Source organism: Vitis vinifera, chromosome 19 (genome assembly GCF_030704535.1).
Source record: "Vitis vinifera cultivar Pinot Noir 40024 chromosome 19, ASM3070453v1".
Lineage (NCBI taxonomy): Eukaryota > Viridiplantae > Streptophyta > Magnoliopsida > Vitales > Vitaceae > Vitis > Vitis vinifera.
Window position 1 is genome coordinate 3739528 of NC_081823.1, and position 19016 is coordinate 3758543.

The 19016-nt window shown below is 33.5% G+C and overlaps 1 protein-coding gene and 1 long non-coding RNA gene across 3 annotated transcripts; both read right to left on the bottom strand.

Moving 5' to 3' along the window:
- Window positions 1-7056: 7056 nt before the first annotated feature.
- On the bottom strand, window positions 7057-10904 carry LOC100250352 (uncharacterized). Of its 2 annotated transcripts, none has more exons than XR_009465249.1 (3): window positions 10728-10904; window positions 10552-10621; window positions 7057-7745 (listed from the first exon to the last, which is right to left on the bottom strand). It is a non-coding gene; the product is annotated as an uncharacterized LOC100250352 (long non-coding RNA). The 2 variants fall into 2 exon arrangements; XR_078174.4 differs by lacking the exon at window positions 7057-7745 and adding an exon at window positions 7974-8361 and having other exon boundaries at window positions 10728-10900.
- A 6707-nt stretch (window positions 10905-17611) lies between these two features.
- Window positions 17612-18261, bottom strand: LOC132253445 (secreted RxLR effector protein 161-like). The gene is made up of 2 exons (XM_059735500.1): window positions 17829-18261; window positions 17612-17700 (listed from the first exon to the last, which is right to left on the bottom strand). Exons 1-2 carry the CDS (start codon window positions 18259-18261, stop codon window positions 17612-17614), a joined length of 522 nt encoding a protein of 173 aa, XP_059591483.1.
- Window positions 18262-19016: the final 755 nt, after the last annotated feature.

Here is a 19016-nt window from a genome sequence, read left to right on the forward strand (position 1 = left end):
TGGAGGTAGATATAGAGAGATGCACAAGTAAACGGAATGATTTATACAACATGTATTGTGATGGGAAGGGAAAATTGCCATTGTTGATGTTAGAAAACCAAATACGGCAAGAAAAGAAATGTGGGAATGAATTTAAAATTCGTTTTGTATTATTTGTTTTGGGTGCCTTGTTATGTCCAACGATGAAAGTTAGTGTCAAGCCTTCCTTCCTCCATCTCCTTCAAGACACCGCATCAATAAAGAAGATAAATTGAGCTCAAACAGTATTCTTCTTCCTTGTACGAGGCAATAAACGACTTTAAATCCAAGAAACGAAGCAGTGAGATTTCTGGATGTTTATTTTTTCTAATGGTAATACACTTTTAACAAAGTTGATATATTATGATATTTTTAACAATAATAGAGTTTGTGATATATTCAACTCTATAATTATTTTGGAATTTATTTCTTGCAGATTTTCTACCTAGACCACATTTCCACAAAGAAGGGTATGAACTTACGTTTTAATGCATAGAGCCCTCGTATAAATGAATGGGGAGATGATGAGGTTTCTAGGATAAAACGTAAAATCAAAACACTTGGAGGTTATGATGATCCAAAGGTAAGATACATTTACTAACTGAAAAGCTTATTTGTTTATGTGATGTTGCAATTATTATAAAGTTTATGGATAAATTATAGGTCACGATATGGATTATAAAAATTGGGGAAAGTGTGGATATGGAGCAAAATAATGGTGCGGAAAATGAAAATGATGAAAAAATGAAGGTGGTTGAGAAAGATGAGAGAACAAGTGATCATAAAGATAATGATATGAGAAATGTAGAAGATGGTGATAAACAAGATGCAAAAGTTCATGAACAACAAGAAGAAGGGCATAAGGTATTTTTTCATACTATATTTATATACATTAGTTTATTCATCTCAAACTTTATTTTTCATGATATTGGAAATTTTTATTTGTTACTAGGTTGAAGAAAAAAGTTTGATAGGTATGGAGGAAGCTTTTGAGAAGCTGAAAAAATTTGTGCTACAAACAAATGTTTCTAATATGGATGAAAGTTGTAAAGAATCAACTTTTAGAGAATTTGAAGAAAAATATATGGAATTGAAACGCTTGTTTTTTCCTATGAGCAATGTTGTCGTAGAAGAGAGATTGAGTGAGAATGACTCATGTGGTGACATGGAGTTACATGTTTTTCCCATTGTCAACAATCAATGTCAAGATGAAAAGGTATTTGCATATTATGAAGACCTAGTTTTTTACAAAGTTCTATATATACATATATATATATATAGATATAGATATATATACTAATGTTCAAATACATGATAGGTTAATGTTGATGTTCCATATGTTGAAAAACAAGAAGAACAACTAACTTCATTGGTGGTGCTCCCACATCAATTGAAGAAAACACGATCAACAATGGAACGCAAGCCTAGTAAATTCAAGGTGTCACCCTACATTCATCAATCCAATAAGATGCCAAAGCCTAAGAGATTCCCAAGCATAGTTGTTGAATCACAAAAGGTATTAGAGGTAATATGTTACTTCATTGATGTAGTATTTTTTAAATACTTAATAATATAGTGAACGATAACTAATGTTTGTTAGAGATGTTTTCAATATAGATAATCCCCATGTCCATTTTTCCGAACGTGGAGGATTCACATTCCTTGAGTACACTTGAGTCTCTAGTTGTTGCTTATGTGTTTGATGTTTCATTGGACAAAAGGTGTGTAAACCAATTATTTTGACTATACTTTATGTATGTCATGTTTTAAAAGTCACACTTATTAAATATTTTATATTTTGCAGTGAACTTCTTGTTAATTTTCAATATGAGCATGCAAATCGAGCAGACTTCTTGATTTTAGGGCCTAGACAAGAATTACTTGATGTGGTGAGTAATACAAGGATAAACCCAATTCTTATTAATTCTATTACATAATTAACATTGTTAACTTTTTTGTGTTTCATTTTTAGATCATAAATGTATTTGCATGCAAACTTAATAGTTTTGAGAACAAATTCAAAGGAATATGTCCTACCAGATGCTACTTACCCACCACATTTGCGGTATATTCATCCATTATATTTCTTATTAAAGAAAAAAAAATAAACCTAATAAATATTGTGATATATATATATATATATATATATATATATATATATATATATATATATATATATATATATATATATTTTGCATAGCAAATAATCTTACATGGTGGTAGAAAATTGGCAACTGCTACCAAGATGTTCACACATATTATCAAACACATGGATGAAATGAATGATTGCGATAAGGTACATATTTGAAGTTGTATTCATATCATAGTTGTAAATAATTATCAATGCTAAAATGTGTGTTTTGTTTAGATATACATCTCGATGCACGAAACATGTTCGGATCATTGGTATTTGTGTGTTATAAATCTTCATCAACATAATATTTATATATTGGATTCATTACCATCAATACAAAGGGATGGCATGCGAACTTCATCTGTGAGAACTGTGGTATGTCTTATATTTTAATGAATTTTATTACTTTTTAATGTTAGTTGTTAAATAGCATGTTTTATTTTGCTAAAAGATATAACGATATGAATATTAGGTTGAAGAGTGTGCACATTTTTTTAATCTCAATGGGCATCTAAAGAATTTATCAAGTGTTCCCATTGAAAGACCTACATGGGTAGATGTGCAAGCCAATGGGTAAGCAAGCATAATTGTTTCTTCAAATATAATGTGTTCAAGATAATATTTCTATGTACTAACTAGATAAATGTTTACTCATTTTATTTGTTAGGTGGGATTGTGGAGTCCATGTCATTAATTATATGCGAAGATCCGATTTCATGGACTCAAGTTCAACCCCTTCCCATTGGGACTCTACAGCTATAAGACACAAATTGGCAATCGAATTACTTCTTGATGATGAAAATAGTGAGAAAGCTATAATATTATATAAAGTTTAGAATCATGCAAAAATAAAGAGAAGAAGAGTATAGAATACAATCAAGAGTTGATTTTTTTTTTTTTACATAATTTTTTGCATTGTAGTACAACTCATTGGTTATGATATGTAGAACTTGCTCCCGAAATTCCGGATGTAAAGTGGTTCATGGTGACCTACATTGAAAATATTTACAGTTATACATAATATTTTGAAAGAAAATCCATATGATTAAATACTAAATGTTTAGGAACTTCTGTCAATATATAGATATATGATATGTGGTGTAAATAATTTATTCTATGAGTCTTACTTGGTTTGTGAAGTAATTTGGTGGATGTAACCCGAGCCATGAATCATTTAAGCTTGTTTCTGGACCATTCTGAAATGTGTCAAGTGTTGTCTGTAATATGATTTAATTTTTCAATTACTCTAATAAGTAATATTTTTCACATCATAATAAAAATTACTTAAAAAATGTTAAACTTAAATTTTGAGAAAATTCATTTGTCTCGTGTCTTGATCCACCTTCCATGTGATTTAGTAATGAAGGCATGTCCCCCTATATTAATATAAAGAATTCAATTTTTTATTTCAACCAATTTAACCAAATAAAAATAACTATAAAGTGAATAATTAATGAATTTAGTGAATGTGTGTTTGAACATACCATATCTTCAATTGAATCTTCAATGTTGATAAATGCATTGTGAGTGTTGACGAACGCTGGGCATTTTCGAACAGTGTGTCCTACTTTCTTACATTTCCCACAATGCCTTGGTTTATTAAATTTGTCTTTTAAGTTACCCGGATTACCTTTCATCTTCACAATGATAGGATCTTGAACATGGTGTTTTGTAGCTTTCAAATCTTCTCGTTCACTTTCTTCCGGTAAATTTTTACAAAGTTCTTCCATTTGACAAGTGAGTCTTTGTATTTCAAATCTAGCCTCTTTAAAAGTTTTTCCTGATTGAGATGCGAAATAAGACATCCGTGAGCACATAGAGCTGAGTGCACCATATCGTATGATGTTAGTCGCATCACCTTGACTTTCATTGTCATGATGAACTTAGACCGTTTCCTTTGCTAACTTAGACCACCTTTTCATAATACAAGTCTCAGGTATTTCTTCAAGGTGTTCTATCTTCATTACAACAATCATGTGGGGACATGGAAAACCAACTGACTCAAACATCATACAAGTACATTTCATAGACCGATCACTATTACCATAACATACTTTCCAAATCTTGTCAGGGCTTCTAAACTTGGTCAATGTATGGACACGATAACCTCCATGATTTTCTGTACTGATAGGGAAAAACAATTCTGCATTCTTCATCTCATCCCTAAATTTTAGAAAAGATTGCCTTGTGAAAACAGTCCCTGCATATTTCTCAAGTGCATAGAATTTGGTTGTTAGAACAGCTAAAGAATGGTGTGTCTCAAACTCTGCCTTTGCCTCATTATGACGAATACATGAGAGTGCTCTATCAAAATGCTTGACAAACTCATACAGCTTCAAACGAGTTTTAAGGAAACGATTCAAGTATGCATTCATGCTCTCACACTTTTGTGTGCTTTTCATACTAGCAAAGAAATGCCCCCTTAAATAAGCCTCTGCCCATCTAGAACGCTTAGCATATATATCTGTCACCCACTTATGTCCATGAAGATTAAACATTTTCAACATGTCATTCCATGCACATTCAAATTCTTCAACGGTGCCTTCCATGAACATGCACTTAGAAAAATGATTAGTAAAATCTTTGACATGGACATTAGTGAATGCATTGTGTTGAATATGCCAAGCACATAATCAATGACAAGAGTTTGGAAATATCCTCTTAATGGCTTTACGCATTGCTTTATCCCCATCAGTAATAACATAAAGAGGCTTCTTGTTATTCATTGCATCCAAAAAAAGTCTCCAAGACCCAAGTATAAGTGCTAACACTCTCATCTACCAATAATGCACATCCAAACACTATAGTTTGATGGTGATGGTTAATGCCAACTAGTATGACCAATGGTTTTTTATAAGCATTAGTCTGATAAGTTGTATCAAATGCTAACACATCTCCAAAACAACTGTAATCCAATTTACTAGTAGAATATGCCCAAAACAGGTTTGCTAGACGGTTGTCTTCATCAACATTGTACTTGTAATAAAATGATGGATCCATTTCAGACTTTCCACACAAATAAGCCAAAGCACCCTCTACATCACCATCTCTTAGATGAACTCTACGATCAACATCAACATGGTTATATAGATCTTTTTTTGTGAAGCCAACATTGTTATATCCACCTGATTGTTGCACCATGTAATCCATAATTTGGCTAGTTCCCATGCCAACACCTCGCATTGCATTCAATTGAGCTTTATCTGCATTTTTAATGACCCTATGGGATTGAAGGAATTGGACATTTTTTTGTTCCACCAAATGATGATTATGATCAGCCATAAACTCTTTCACAACCCACTTGTTCATTTGTTTGTTAAACCCAATCCGAAATGTTGCCTCACAACCAACTCGAGTTACTGCCTTAGGTTCTCGTTTTCGATTTTCATTCTCTAAACACACTCTATGTCGATATCCTTCTTTCGAACAAACCCACTTACGAGATACTATATTTTGATTTTTATCTCGTTTCACATCATCCTTTCTAACACTGAATTCGGTAACTTTAGCAAATAAATTATAAAATTCTTATGCCTCCTCTATTGAGCTAAACTCCATCTTCCATACATCTTCAACAGTTAAATCATTAAAAATCTTGTCCGAAATTAGAATGGCCTCTTCATCAGACTCAGTTTTAACAATGCTATCATATTGGTAATCAAAGTCTTCATCGTTCAAATCAATGATAAATTCCTTTCCTTTGCCTTTGTCCATCGTATCTATGAAGAAACTGAAATATAAAAGATAGAGTAGTTAGAAAATTACATTATCTAGTTCGTACCCTTTCTTAGAAAGTTCGTAACCACTCTTAAAAAGTTCATACCCTCTATTAGAAAGTTCGTACCCGATCTTAGAAAGTTCGTACCCTCTCTAAGAAAGTTCGTACCATCTCTTAAAAAGTTCGTACCCGGTCTTAGAAAGTTCGTACACTCTTTTAGAGTTCGTACCCACTCTTAGAAAGTTCGTACCCTCTCTTAGAAAGTCTGTACCCTGTCTTAGAAAGTCCGTACCATCTCTTAGAAAGTTCGTACCCTCTCTTAGAAAGTTCGTATCATCTCTTACAAAGTTCATACCCTCTCTTACAAAATATTGATGACAATTTCATAACAAATTACTAAATGCTCTCAATTTGATTAAAAATAACTCAGAAAAAAAATTAAAAAATCTAGATATTATAAATCATTACATATTTAAATGTCATTTAACATAACATTTCTACCTACAATAGTTATATGTAAATGGAAAAAAAATAAATCAAATGTTACCTTTTAACACTTGTAATCACTTGACATCCTTCAAGACATATAAAGCTTAATCTTCAAATTTAATCTATGAACAAAAAGAAAATTATATAAAAATATTAATAACAATTTGATAACAAAATTTTATAATAAACTCATAAAAAATTCTAAAATCGTTATTTAACATCACATTTCTTCCTACAACAATTATATTTTAAATATTATCAAAAAGTTATATTTTGAATAAAAAAAATATCAAATATTATCTTTGACACTTGTAATCACTTGAAATCCTTCATCTTCTTCATATAATACAAATTTTAAATTTTCTCTCTCAAAAAGTTTTGAACTTGATCTTGAAATTTGATTCATCAAAATACATCTTATATTTTGTAATTTGGTAGTTGAAATTATTTAATTTTCATATTAAATTACTATCCTTTTTTTTTATATATGAATAATGAGAGTATAATAGTAAGTAAGATTTTCTTTTTTAGATAGAGTTAGGTAATGCATTAAATAATAAATTATATTTGATATTTAATAATAAATTATAAAAAAGTTGTAATATTTAGATATATATGAAATGCATGTGATTATTTCTCACGTTCAATAAACATGGGGGGGCGGTTAGGTAATGCATTAAATAATAAAGTTGTAATATTTAGATATATATGAAATGCATGTGATTATTTCAAACAATAAACATGGAAACCATAAACATGGGGGCTCATTGTCAGAAATGGTGAATTGATACATGGGGGGTCATTGTCAGAAATGGTGAATTGATACATGGGGGGTCATTGTCAGAAATGGTGAATTGATACATGGGGGCCGATTCTGCCTTTAAATACACCACAAATCAAAGGGAAGGGACCAAAAAAAGGAGGCAATCAAGTTGAGAGCCATGGCAGCTGCTGAAGAACCACAAATCGATCAGCTCAACATAACAGTTGAAGAACCATCAATTGATCAGCCCAACATTGAAGCTGAGGCACCCCCTCAACAGGTGGCTCCGGCTGAAGTTCAAAAAGCTGTTTTCAAGGCTGGGTTACTCATAAGTCTCATCTCCATTGGAGGGATTCTAAACCCTCCAATAACTGCTACTGCAAACAAAACCAACAGCCTTATCTCCAAGACGTTCCATTTTATGGTCTTCATGAGCCTAGTAATTGGGGTTTTGCAGATTCTGCTATCGCCCATCCTCCATCGGCTGCCCGTATTGATCATCCCAGCAAAACGATTGACCAAAATAGGATGGGCCTTACTGACAGTTGCCTTGGGGTATGGGTCTTCTTTGGTTTTGATGGTTTCTTCTTCTCCTTGGTTTGCCCTCTACCTGATCTTTATTTCTATCCGATTCATATAAAAGCAAGTGTCAGTACAATATTTTTAGGGGTATAGGGTCCTCTACCTATTCATTTTAGTAGATGAAGTTATTATTAGAGAAAGTTTTCCAATTTTTTAGTACTTTGTAACTGCTTTCAATGTTTTTTTATGATATCATCCATAATTGAACTGACTGTTCAAGCAGTTGGGATTGCATACATCAACTAATCAGCTTTCAAGCTCAGCAGAGATTATTAAAAAAGACATTGAAAAAAGAATGCATTCATGGTAGAAAAGGAAATTACTAAGAAAGTTCTTTAGAAATCACATCAGGATTAGATGCTTCCAGGCCCTTTCCACAGATGTGGGGTCCAGAAGGACGGCTTGACCTAAGTCCGTGAAACAGCAAATTTCTGTGGATTGAATTCTCACCATTCTGCTTCTATGGGTATATGCTTTTGTCAAGAAGGTTGGACACAACAGAAGTCAATCATATAGCATTTTTGCTGATTGGGTTCTCATTGTTTTACTCTCATTCTTCGAAATTTCTCCATTGACTTCTCATTTTGAGATACCGCTTTTGCTATTGCTTTTATCTTTCGGACATTTTTTGATCTCTTCATTGTTACTCCTTTCTTCCTGTTATGGAAAAGATTCACTTCAGACACATAACATAGGGCTCAAATGGCAGCAGATATCAGGACAAAATAATAATGACAAAAACCAAGTAAGAACTTCACACCATCTTATAAGAGAGAAGGAAAAAATCAACTTGAATGGAATGAAGTACATCATTTATTGTCAAGGGTTTGAAGAAGCTTCCAGGGCCTTGGATCAAGTGGTCAGGCTGGGGACGAGTTGGGGTACACCTAGGGTTTAGACAAATATTCTTAAGCCCTTTCACATGTAGTGGCAATTTTTTTTTTCCCTTTTTGTTTGTTTGTTTGTATGTGTGTGCATGTGTCACGAAGACTTGTAAAAGAAAGGGAAAAGAATATTTTCCTTTTTGAATGAATATATTGAATCGGGAGACGTAGCTTTATATAAGAGATTTCCTACAATCATGCTAATCTATTCTTAGTAGTCTAAGTATAAAAGGCAACTAATTAAATATACAACTAATACAATATATTTGTTAATGAATGGCTGGATATTTTGTCAATGAAAAGCTAGATGTCATTGACCTTCTCAACAAAGACTTAACTTTAATTCTTATAGAACAAAAATACGCTTATACTCATCAAAGGGAGATGATGCGGAAATGTGGAATTGCAGTTATGTTTTCACACCGCAAGTTTCCATTAGTAGGATCATTATGTAAAACAAAAATTACAAAAGTACACACTAATGTGCCTAGAAGAATGCTATGCCATACAAGACCAGGATAAAAGTATACCAACCAAAGCTCTGTCCAGATGACAGTTAAATTTCAGAAAATACCGGGGGGGGGGGGGGGGGGGGGGGGCGGCATCAAACAGCAGCTATAGTAACCATGACAAAAAACAATACCCGGAACTCTTAACTCCTACTTCCCCCATATCTGAACATGCCATAAAATGAGAACAAAGAAAAGTTTCTGAAGAATAATTCCTTTCAGTTCCAGTCCTTAGGCATCATCTCATCCTAAATCTTAGGAAGGGATCAAATAGGGGAGAAGGAACACCAGATGTTGGTGGCAAAGAAATGAAGAAAGACAAAGGTAATCACCATTTTTGCCATTTTCTTTGCGCACGAGACACAGAAAAGCACCATGGATTTCCAGATCAGATTCAGCAGAAACAGCTCATCCACAATAACCATCTAAGAGATGGTTATTGAAGCTTCTAGACACCCTTAAAGAATGAATTCACAATAATGGGAAAAGAGCGAGAAGAGATACACCAAAAAATACCATGCCTTAAACCTTCATGCTAAAGCCCAATCTCAGCATATATAAAAGAAATTCCCAGTAGAGAGAACTATATGTCTTTTCCATGATAACTTTGTGGACAATACACAAATTCCCATACCTTGGTCTTCCACCAACATATGTAAGCCATTCTATGGCTATGGAGAGGAACGCGGAAATAATCATTCCAAGTTTTCATTGGGAAAACTGTTCTAAGTTTAGTGGCAAACACTTGAAACAAGATTTGGCACATGACTAGTAATGCTAATGAATCAAAAGGCCCCTAATACCAATTACTCTAGGCTTTCCTGGATCAGGAATAGAAATGTTGAATTCACAGTTTCTGCATAATATCTCAGCCATGAACCTCCCAAAAGCAAAGAAATTATGTCAATTCTCATGAATCACCAAACAAAACTAACAGTGGTGCATACTGGTGGGCTTCATAACAAAGCCAACAAACTGCCACCTTTGCCACACCTTCCTCATCCTCAAACAATTTATATGTATCTTTATTCAATTATTTTACTAAAAATTCCGCTCTTTTTTCTTCCATGCGGCCTATGAAATCAGCCCTCAATCATTTTTTTTTTTTCCAAAAAGACATTACCTGGTATAGTTCCCATTTCCAGGTTTGAGGGATAGGTGGACTGGGGACAGACACAATCTACAGCAGTTCTCATCATTAATTCCCAAAAAGCCTGGGATAAAAATCCCTCTTTCCCTCTTATACAACCTCCTGATAAAACGTAACACAGACTAGAACTCAATTCATAAATAAACAATTTTAAGGAACTTATTCAAGGGCCCATCTTCCGAAAACTCAGAATAAGTCCACTTCTATCAACACGAACTGCTTTTTAAACCCAATCACTTCAGGAAAAATTCACAAGTTCAAAGAATTTGATTTTAAAAAGCACATTATTCAAACAAAAGCTAACCTCTTAATGGGAGCACCAGAAGCTGGGAAATGCATGGCTGTCGTAGCAACCGAATCTGACGTGTCCATCCCTGCATGTGAAGAGTGGACAAATTTAGGGCTGGGAAATCATTTTCCGGGAAAAAAAATTGTGAATCAGTAGAAGTGAAAACGACCAAAAAAAAAAAAAAGGGGTACATTGTGGGATATCTGTGAGAGTGGGCTCGGTGGTGTCCATCGGCGCCACGCCGCTTCTCTTATTCTTGTTTCTGTTCTTCGCCATGGCTCCTTGACGGAGAAAATTTTCAGGGTTGAAAGAGCGAGGGACAAAGAGAGAGGTCGATCTAGGGTTTGACCGGTCTCAAAGTCGGGTCCCATACAGACCCTACCTATAAGGTCCACATACTTTAGGCCCAAACCCAAACTACTTACAGATTTTTAGTCCAGATGGCCCAAGCCCAATAGGATTCCCACCAGTAAAAAAATAAAAAAAAATTAAAAAATACAGCACGAGGATGTGAAATTAATTTCACATTTTAAACCGAAATACGAAGAAATTCATTCAATTTTTCATTCGTTATTATATTCATATCAATTTTAAAACTGAAATATTAATAAAAAAAAATAGCCCGAGAAAAATCAAAATACAATCTTAATAAACTTTTAATTCTTTCTAATTAAATAATATTGTGATTTATTTTCATTCTTATTTATATTTCTATTTTCATAGTCATATATACGATTTTTACCATAAATTTGTTCATTTTTAAAGTACAAAGATTCATGACACTAATTTTTAAGTTGGTGCACTCTTTAACTTGAAGTGTGGATTGGCAACCCAAATGTTAATATAACCTTTAAAGCAATAATTGATGGATGGTTTTTTCAAGAAATTAATAATTAGGTAATTTTTATGACATATACCAATAACCTTGAAGGTTGTACATGAAAATTTATTTTTAATTTTTTAATGGAGCCAAGTGAGTCTTATTTCTTGTATGATACCAAAAAAAAAATGAAAAATAAATTTAAACTTTAGTAAAAGTTTATTGAATTTCTTTTGATGATTTTTTTTATATATATAAAGATAACACTTTTTAATAATAAAATGACATTTTGAATTTGTCGATGTTCTTTTAAATTTAGAGTTTAGGGGTTTTAATATTTGATACGATTCGTTTATATAATTTCAATTCAATATGTTTTTTTATATGTTTAGATCAGGTATAATCGTATTTAGGTCAAAATGATACTTGCATAACTTGCTTAATAATTGGATTAATTTTTGTTGTCTTAAATAAAATGAATTTGATCTATGTTAATCTATTTAATAATAATATAATCTAATTATTAAATAGGTTACATAATATGTTACTTATTTAGTAATTAGATTTTTTTTTAACCTAATTATTATTCTTGAATTGACATATTTAATTGAATATCCAAGACATGACACAACCCCTAAAATTCCTTAACTAAGAATTCTCATGCTAGTCAATCAATACATTAACATATCCCATATTATTAGTATACATTAACATCTACTAATAATATTAAATATGATTAACATATTTAATCTAATTTTTTAAAATTATTATATTCATTATTTATATAATAATTATCATAAAAATAAATATTTACATTTACAAAAAGTTGAAAAAAAACAATAATTTTGCTATATATTTAATTTTACAACATTATTATACATAGATAAGAGGTAGCTCAATGGTCTAAATGTTGCTTTTAAAATTGGAGGTCATCGGTTCAACAAAATAAGGTACCAACCCATGGTATTGAAAGGTTCATCATCGATTTAATAAGAAAACGGTACCTATGGGGACCTCCTCCATGTGTCACTTTCCTCGGAGCTGCCCGGATAACTGCCACAGAGTGTCCGAAGCCTCCATCCGAACCACACGGGCATGTGGCAAATGACACCGAACTGCCTAAGAGGACGACACCTTTTAGCCAACCTTCAAGACCCTCTTACTACGGGTAATAATTTACACCTGACATGGAAATGACTGATGGGATCTCCCCAAATCCTCACATCCATGTCAATTAATTATCACACATTGCCCCATACTTCTAGCAAGTTGAAAGGACAGACAATTGCATGACTGAACATTATGACACAACTTCTGACGACACCTGTCAGCCGCCCAAAACTGCAATGATTGTCCTACTACTTGGAGGACAACCATCATTACAAAGAAGGTCAAAGTGCTTAGTCAACACTACAGTGACTTTCTCGTGAGCACTATAAAAAGCTTCTTGAAGTATAACCTAGGTGCGTACGCATATGCTGGCCTACTTATTCTCCATTTTAAAGAGCTGGACCTATTTGTGTCTAACTTAAGCTTCGGAGGGACGTGCTTGGACCACCTGTCCGGACATCCTTTGTGCAAGAAAGAAGCTCACCCAGTTCCTCATTGCTGGGTAGAAGCTCTGAGAGGCACAACATAAGGAGGATCTGACCTCAATTGGCTCTACATCAACAATACCAACTCATGGTATTGGGTTCATCACCTGTTCAACAAGAAAACAATTAGGTGGACGATATAGTTTGATTTTTAAAACATTATTAAAATTTTAAGAAATATTTTATTGAAAAAGATGAAATAATACCCATAATTAAAATTATTTCATGATTTCATGAGTTTTTTTTTGGTAATTTCTCATAATTACAAGTATTTTTAATTATCTATAACTACATGGATTTTTTTTTATAATTTTTCATAATTTTATCAATATTTTTATAGTTACTCATAATTATAAGTGTCTTCTGTAATTTCTCAATATTATAAAGGTCTTTTTGTAGTCTCCCATAACTACTCAAAATTGCAAGGGTCTTTTTGTAATTACACCTAAATATAGAATTATTTGTGCAATTACTCATATTTATACAAGTCTTTAAATTATTTATAATTATAAAAGTATTTTTGCAATAACTCATAATTATAAAGCCTTGATGTAGTTACAGATAATTTTAGAGTTCTTTGTGTAGGAATGGCAACGAGGCGGGTTCGGGACGGGTCACCCCCATCCCAACTCCGCCCTGTTTATTCAAAACAAATTACATCCCCGTCCCATTTAAAAAATTAAACGGGGCGGGGCGGGGCGGGTATGATAAATTCTCATACCCGCCCTGCCCCGTTTTTTTTTTTTTTTTTTTTTGAATTCATAACTGAAACAGCTGCTGCCCCTCCTTCGCGTACTTCCGTAGTGCTGCCGCGATTAGATCTCCGACTGTTGAATCTGGCGACATCACAACCTGGACTGGCCCTAAACTCCTTTGAACGGTGAGATTGAGCAGCAACTTGGTCAACCGTGGCCCTCCCTCCGGCGACAGTCCAGAGACACTCCTACCTGAGAGTAGGTCCAGCAAGGTCTTTGGACAGCGAAGCTCCGCCTGTGGGGCCATAGTCGTCGGAATACCGGAGTGGAATGACGACGATCTCTAGGCCAGCTTCCCCTTCAGGTTCTTCTCTTCGTGTCCTCTCCGGTGAGTCTTGGAAGTAGATATGATGATAATAGTAGAATTCTAAAAGCGCGGGAAGGAAATTTCAATGAACAAATTATCTCAATCGACAGTAATGGAAGAATCTGAGGTGAGGGAAGCCAAGAAATGGAGAAGAGCTAGTGCTCTTTGGTTTTCGGGGCGACAGGAAGCCATACCCAGAATGGTGGAAGAGTGAATAAAAGAAACATTAATCGGGACAGGGCGGGTCGGGGTGGGGGCATACCCAAACCCGCCCCAGGTTTTTTAAACAATTCCCAAACCCGTTTATTTAAATTTAACCCCGTCCCATTAGGAGCGGGGTAGAGCGGGTACCCGAAAAAACCCGCCCCATTGTCATCCCTATCTTTGTGTAGTTATTCATATTTTTTAAAATCTTTTTGTAATTATTTATAAATTTAAGTGTATTTATACAATATATCATAATTTTAAGAATATTTATATAATTATTTATAATTTAAGGCAACTTTTCATGTATTGAAAATTACCCATATAAGACCGATTTAATATTTTTATCTTTGAAATTTTTATTCCAAAAGTGCTTGATATGGATGGGGATTAAAAATTGGTTGAAGGGTAGTTTTATCCTAAAGAGATTTTCTAAAAACAATTTATTGATAGTTTAATAAGTCTATAACTTAATCGGGTAAGCACTTTCTCCTTGAACAAAAGTTGGCCCGATTTGACTAATATTTTTAAAAGAGCTTAGCATAAGAATTAAAAAGTATCATTTATTATAAAGTTAGGGTGGTCATTTCATGTTTAAAAAATATTTTATATGCAAATATGGTCATTTAGAAAAATTATACTTTACGATTAACTTCAATTTTCAATTAAAATAAAAAAGTAAACGGTCATACCAAACATGATCTTAATAATAAATTAAAATTTAAATAACTTTTTTAAAAGATTCAACGGGTGAGATCAAATCGAGTTCATCACCAAAGGGTTATAGATGATCTCTTTTTGTGAGTATTTTTGAAAAGTTTTGAGAATTGATTTAATCTTTGGATGTTCGATAAAATTTACTACTTATTACTTAAGGAAATAATTTGACTTCAAATATAAAACTTAATATATTTGATGCCATGACTACTACTCTTAGCCTTGTTATAGATATCTCCTTGTAAAATCCAAAATGACAATGGATAGCAACATCCATCTTGTAGATACGACCATAGTAACTAAAAGGGAATGGTAAATGTCTTATTGGAAACCATTTAGTTGATGAGGAATGGAAGAGGCATTTTGTGATCACATCCTTCTTCATTGTTCTAAAGCAAGTTTGTTATAGCAATTAGCCCTCTTGTGTGGAGTGATTTGGGTGTTATATTCTTCAATCCAAGGAATATTTTTAAGTCGGTACAACCACTTCATTGAAAAGAGGAAAAAGAAGGTGTAGAATATTATTCCTCTTTATTTGTTTTGGACAATTTGAAAATGGAGGAATTAAAAGACTTAAAAATATGATGCTTTCATATTAAGAGTTAAAGTCCTCTTTTCTATGTAACTTTTTAGAATTGACTAAAGGGGGGTAAGGGTTAAGTCATCATCTATGATTGATTTTATTGATTAATTAGGTTACCATAAGAGGTGGGTTTCCTTGTTTTTTACTTTGGAGCATACTAGTGTACTTTTCGTAGCATTTTTTTGACTCTTTCATTTATATAGCTCTTCCTAGGTCTTTCAAAGGATAGCGTTGTTGACATAGGAGTCATCCATTGAATGATAAGGTACTTACTCAAAATGGAATATATTAAATTTTCTAATAGGTTTGCGGAAGATTAAGAATGCGTTTGACAATAAAATATATTGAATTTTTTAGTGGGTTTGACAATGATTATGGAAAGTGTTTCTAATATTTCTAACACTTATTTTTTTTTTTCTTTCAAATATTAAAAATTCTACTAAAAAAACTAAAAAAAATCTAAGAAACAATTAGATGTTTAACAAAATTTAGGAAAGATTTTTAAAAATCTAAAAAATCATTTATAATATTAAAAAATCACATATACTATTTCTTAAATAAACACTTTATAAGTGATTTTCATAAATATATTTCCAAAAAACCATTTTCACTAAAAACACTATCCTCATGTGGCCGACCGTTAACCAATGCCATGAAGAAACACAACAAACAGAATCATATGCTTTGATCATAGCAATGTGAACAATGTAATCCTTCCAACTTTGAACATTATAAAGAGCAGTGCTTAAACAATCATGGCTACAGAATCAGAGACCATGATCAATGAGAACCATTTGCTGATCAGCTTGGGATTACAGTTGAAGCCCACATACCTCCTCAGCTGCCAGTCCAAGGTGAAAAACGATATGCGGCTTTGAAGGGTGAGCTATTGGTTACTCTTGTCTCCCTTGGTCCCTCCGATAACCGCTCCTGCAAACCAAGCCCATTCCCTTCTCTCCAAGACCTTTCTGTTCATCATCTACGTGAGCCAAACAGTTGGGGTTGTGCAGATTCTGTTAGTATTCAACCAAGAAGAATACCCTGATTTCATATATACTGGAATAGTTAACTGGGTGAATACCCTAACTACATATGTACTGGAATATTTAATAGGGTGAATACCCTAACTACATATGTACTGGAATATTTAACAGGGTGAATACCCTAACTGCATATATACACTGGAATCTCCTGATTAAAAACAATGAGTAGAAAAATAATAGCGGAAGCATACCTGAATCCATTGAAGGAGAAACCTTATAGAAAAAAAAAAAAAACCCTTTGAGATGGTCTTCCAATTCTAGCCACTAGATTCTGTGTCAATTTCTCTCTGAGAGGATTTTCAGAAATTGGAATGCGTAGTCGTAGAATGGGGACCATAACCCTATTTATAAACCGCTAGGGCAGTTTTAATTTTATCACAATTATATTTCTGCCCCTCATAGAAATAATAATTGTCTAATGGTATCTACACAATAATCTCATGACAATTATACCCTTAAGCCAATTAATCAATTATTAATTAGATCACTATATTTAGGCTTAATTAAATGATAGCACACACATTTTAATTATTTACATGTGTGGCCCAAATTATAGATTAATTACAAAAATTAATCTAACAATCTCCCACTGGGCCACATGCATATGTAATCAAATAAATGTGTTTAACCTTATGAGCTCAAAATTTGCTATCATGTCCTTAGGGTATATCCGAACAATCTCGTCCATTAACTATATTGACATAGGATCAAGGTGGCCTTTGTTACATCAATCGTTACTAGACCAATCAATGGTCACGTATATCTGCACAGCTAAATGACATAGATCAATCATGAGTGCATAGCATGGAAACTACATGCAATGTGATCTATTCATGCCTATTTCCAACTGGTCCAACTTAACTTTATTGAGATCAAATCTTTAGCATAATTTAACAGAGTGCAATAAAATGAATACTTTATTTCTGCAGAACACAATCCAAATGTATAGATAAAGTCTAAACATAACATAGAGCAATATACAATGAATAATACAAACTCCCACTAAATTTGGATATCCTCAAATGAGACAACACCCATATGAGCAGTGTGCTCATGAAAGACCTTGGGTGGTAATCCCTTTGTAAGCGGATCCGCTATCATGGAGTTTGTTCCAATATGCTCTATGGATATCTGTCCACTCTGTACTTTTTCTTTTACAACAAGGAACTTGATATCAATGTATTTTGATTTTGTAGAACTCCTGTTGTTATTGGAATATAAAACTGCTGATTTATTGTCACAAAATATCTTCAGTGGTCTTTCAATACCATCCAGAACATGCAGCCCAGTGACAAAATTTCGTAGCCATATTCCTTGATTGGATGCCTCATAACATGCTACAAACTCCGCTTCCATGGTGGATGAAGTTACGAGTGTCTGTTTGGCAGACCTCCATGAAATTGCTCCACCAGCCAACAGATAAATATAGCCTGATGTGGATCTTCTGCTGTCTTGGCATCCAGCAAAGTCGGAGTCGGAATACCCAATCAACTCTAACTGATCCAATCTCCTATATGTAAGCATGTACTCTTTTGTTCTCTGTAAATATCTCATAACCCTCTTGGCTGCTCTCCAATGATCCATTCCAGGGTTACTTAGATATCTGCCTAACATGCCAACAATGTACGCAATATCCGGACGTGTACATACCTGAGCATACATTAGACTCCCCACAGCCGAAGCGTAAGGAATCTTCTGCATTTCTTGACTTTCTAAACTATTTTTAGGGCATTGATTAAGACTGAATTTGTCTCCTTTAGCGACAGGGGTATCACCTGGTTTGCTATTTTGCATGCCATACCTTTGGAGGACTTTATCAATATAGGTCCTTTGTGACAATCCTAAAATACCCCTAGAACGATCTCGGTGTATCTGGATTCCTAAGACAAAGGAGGCATCACCAAGATCTTTCATCTCAAAATGTTTTGATAAAAATCTCTTAGTGTCGTGCAATATGCTAATATCATTTGTGGCTAGCAATATGTCATCGACATATAAAACCAGGAAAATATACTTACTCCCACTGAATTTGTGATACACACATTCATCCATAAGATTTGCCTCAAAACCATATGAGACAATAATTTGATGAAACTTGAAGTACCACTGACGAGAAGCTTGCTTGAGCCCATAAATGGATTTAGTCAATTTACAAACCATATTCTTTGAGTCTTCGGACACAAAATTTTCTGGTTGTACCATATAAATTGTTTCATCAATGTCACCATTGAGAAACGCTGTTTTAACATCCATTTGATGTAACTCAAGATCATAATGTGCAACTAGTGCCATGATTATCCTGAAAGAGTCCTTCGTAGAAACTGGAGAGAAGGTCTCTTTGAAGTCAATTCCTTCTTTTTGAGTAAAGCCTTTAGCTACAAGACGTGCTTTATATCTTTCTACATTACCATTTGAATCCCGCTTGGTTTTAAATATCCATTTACAACCAATGGGTT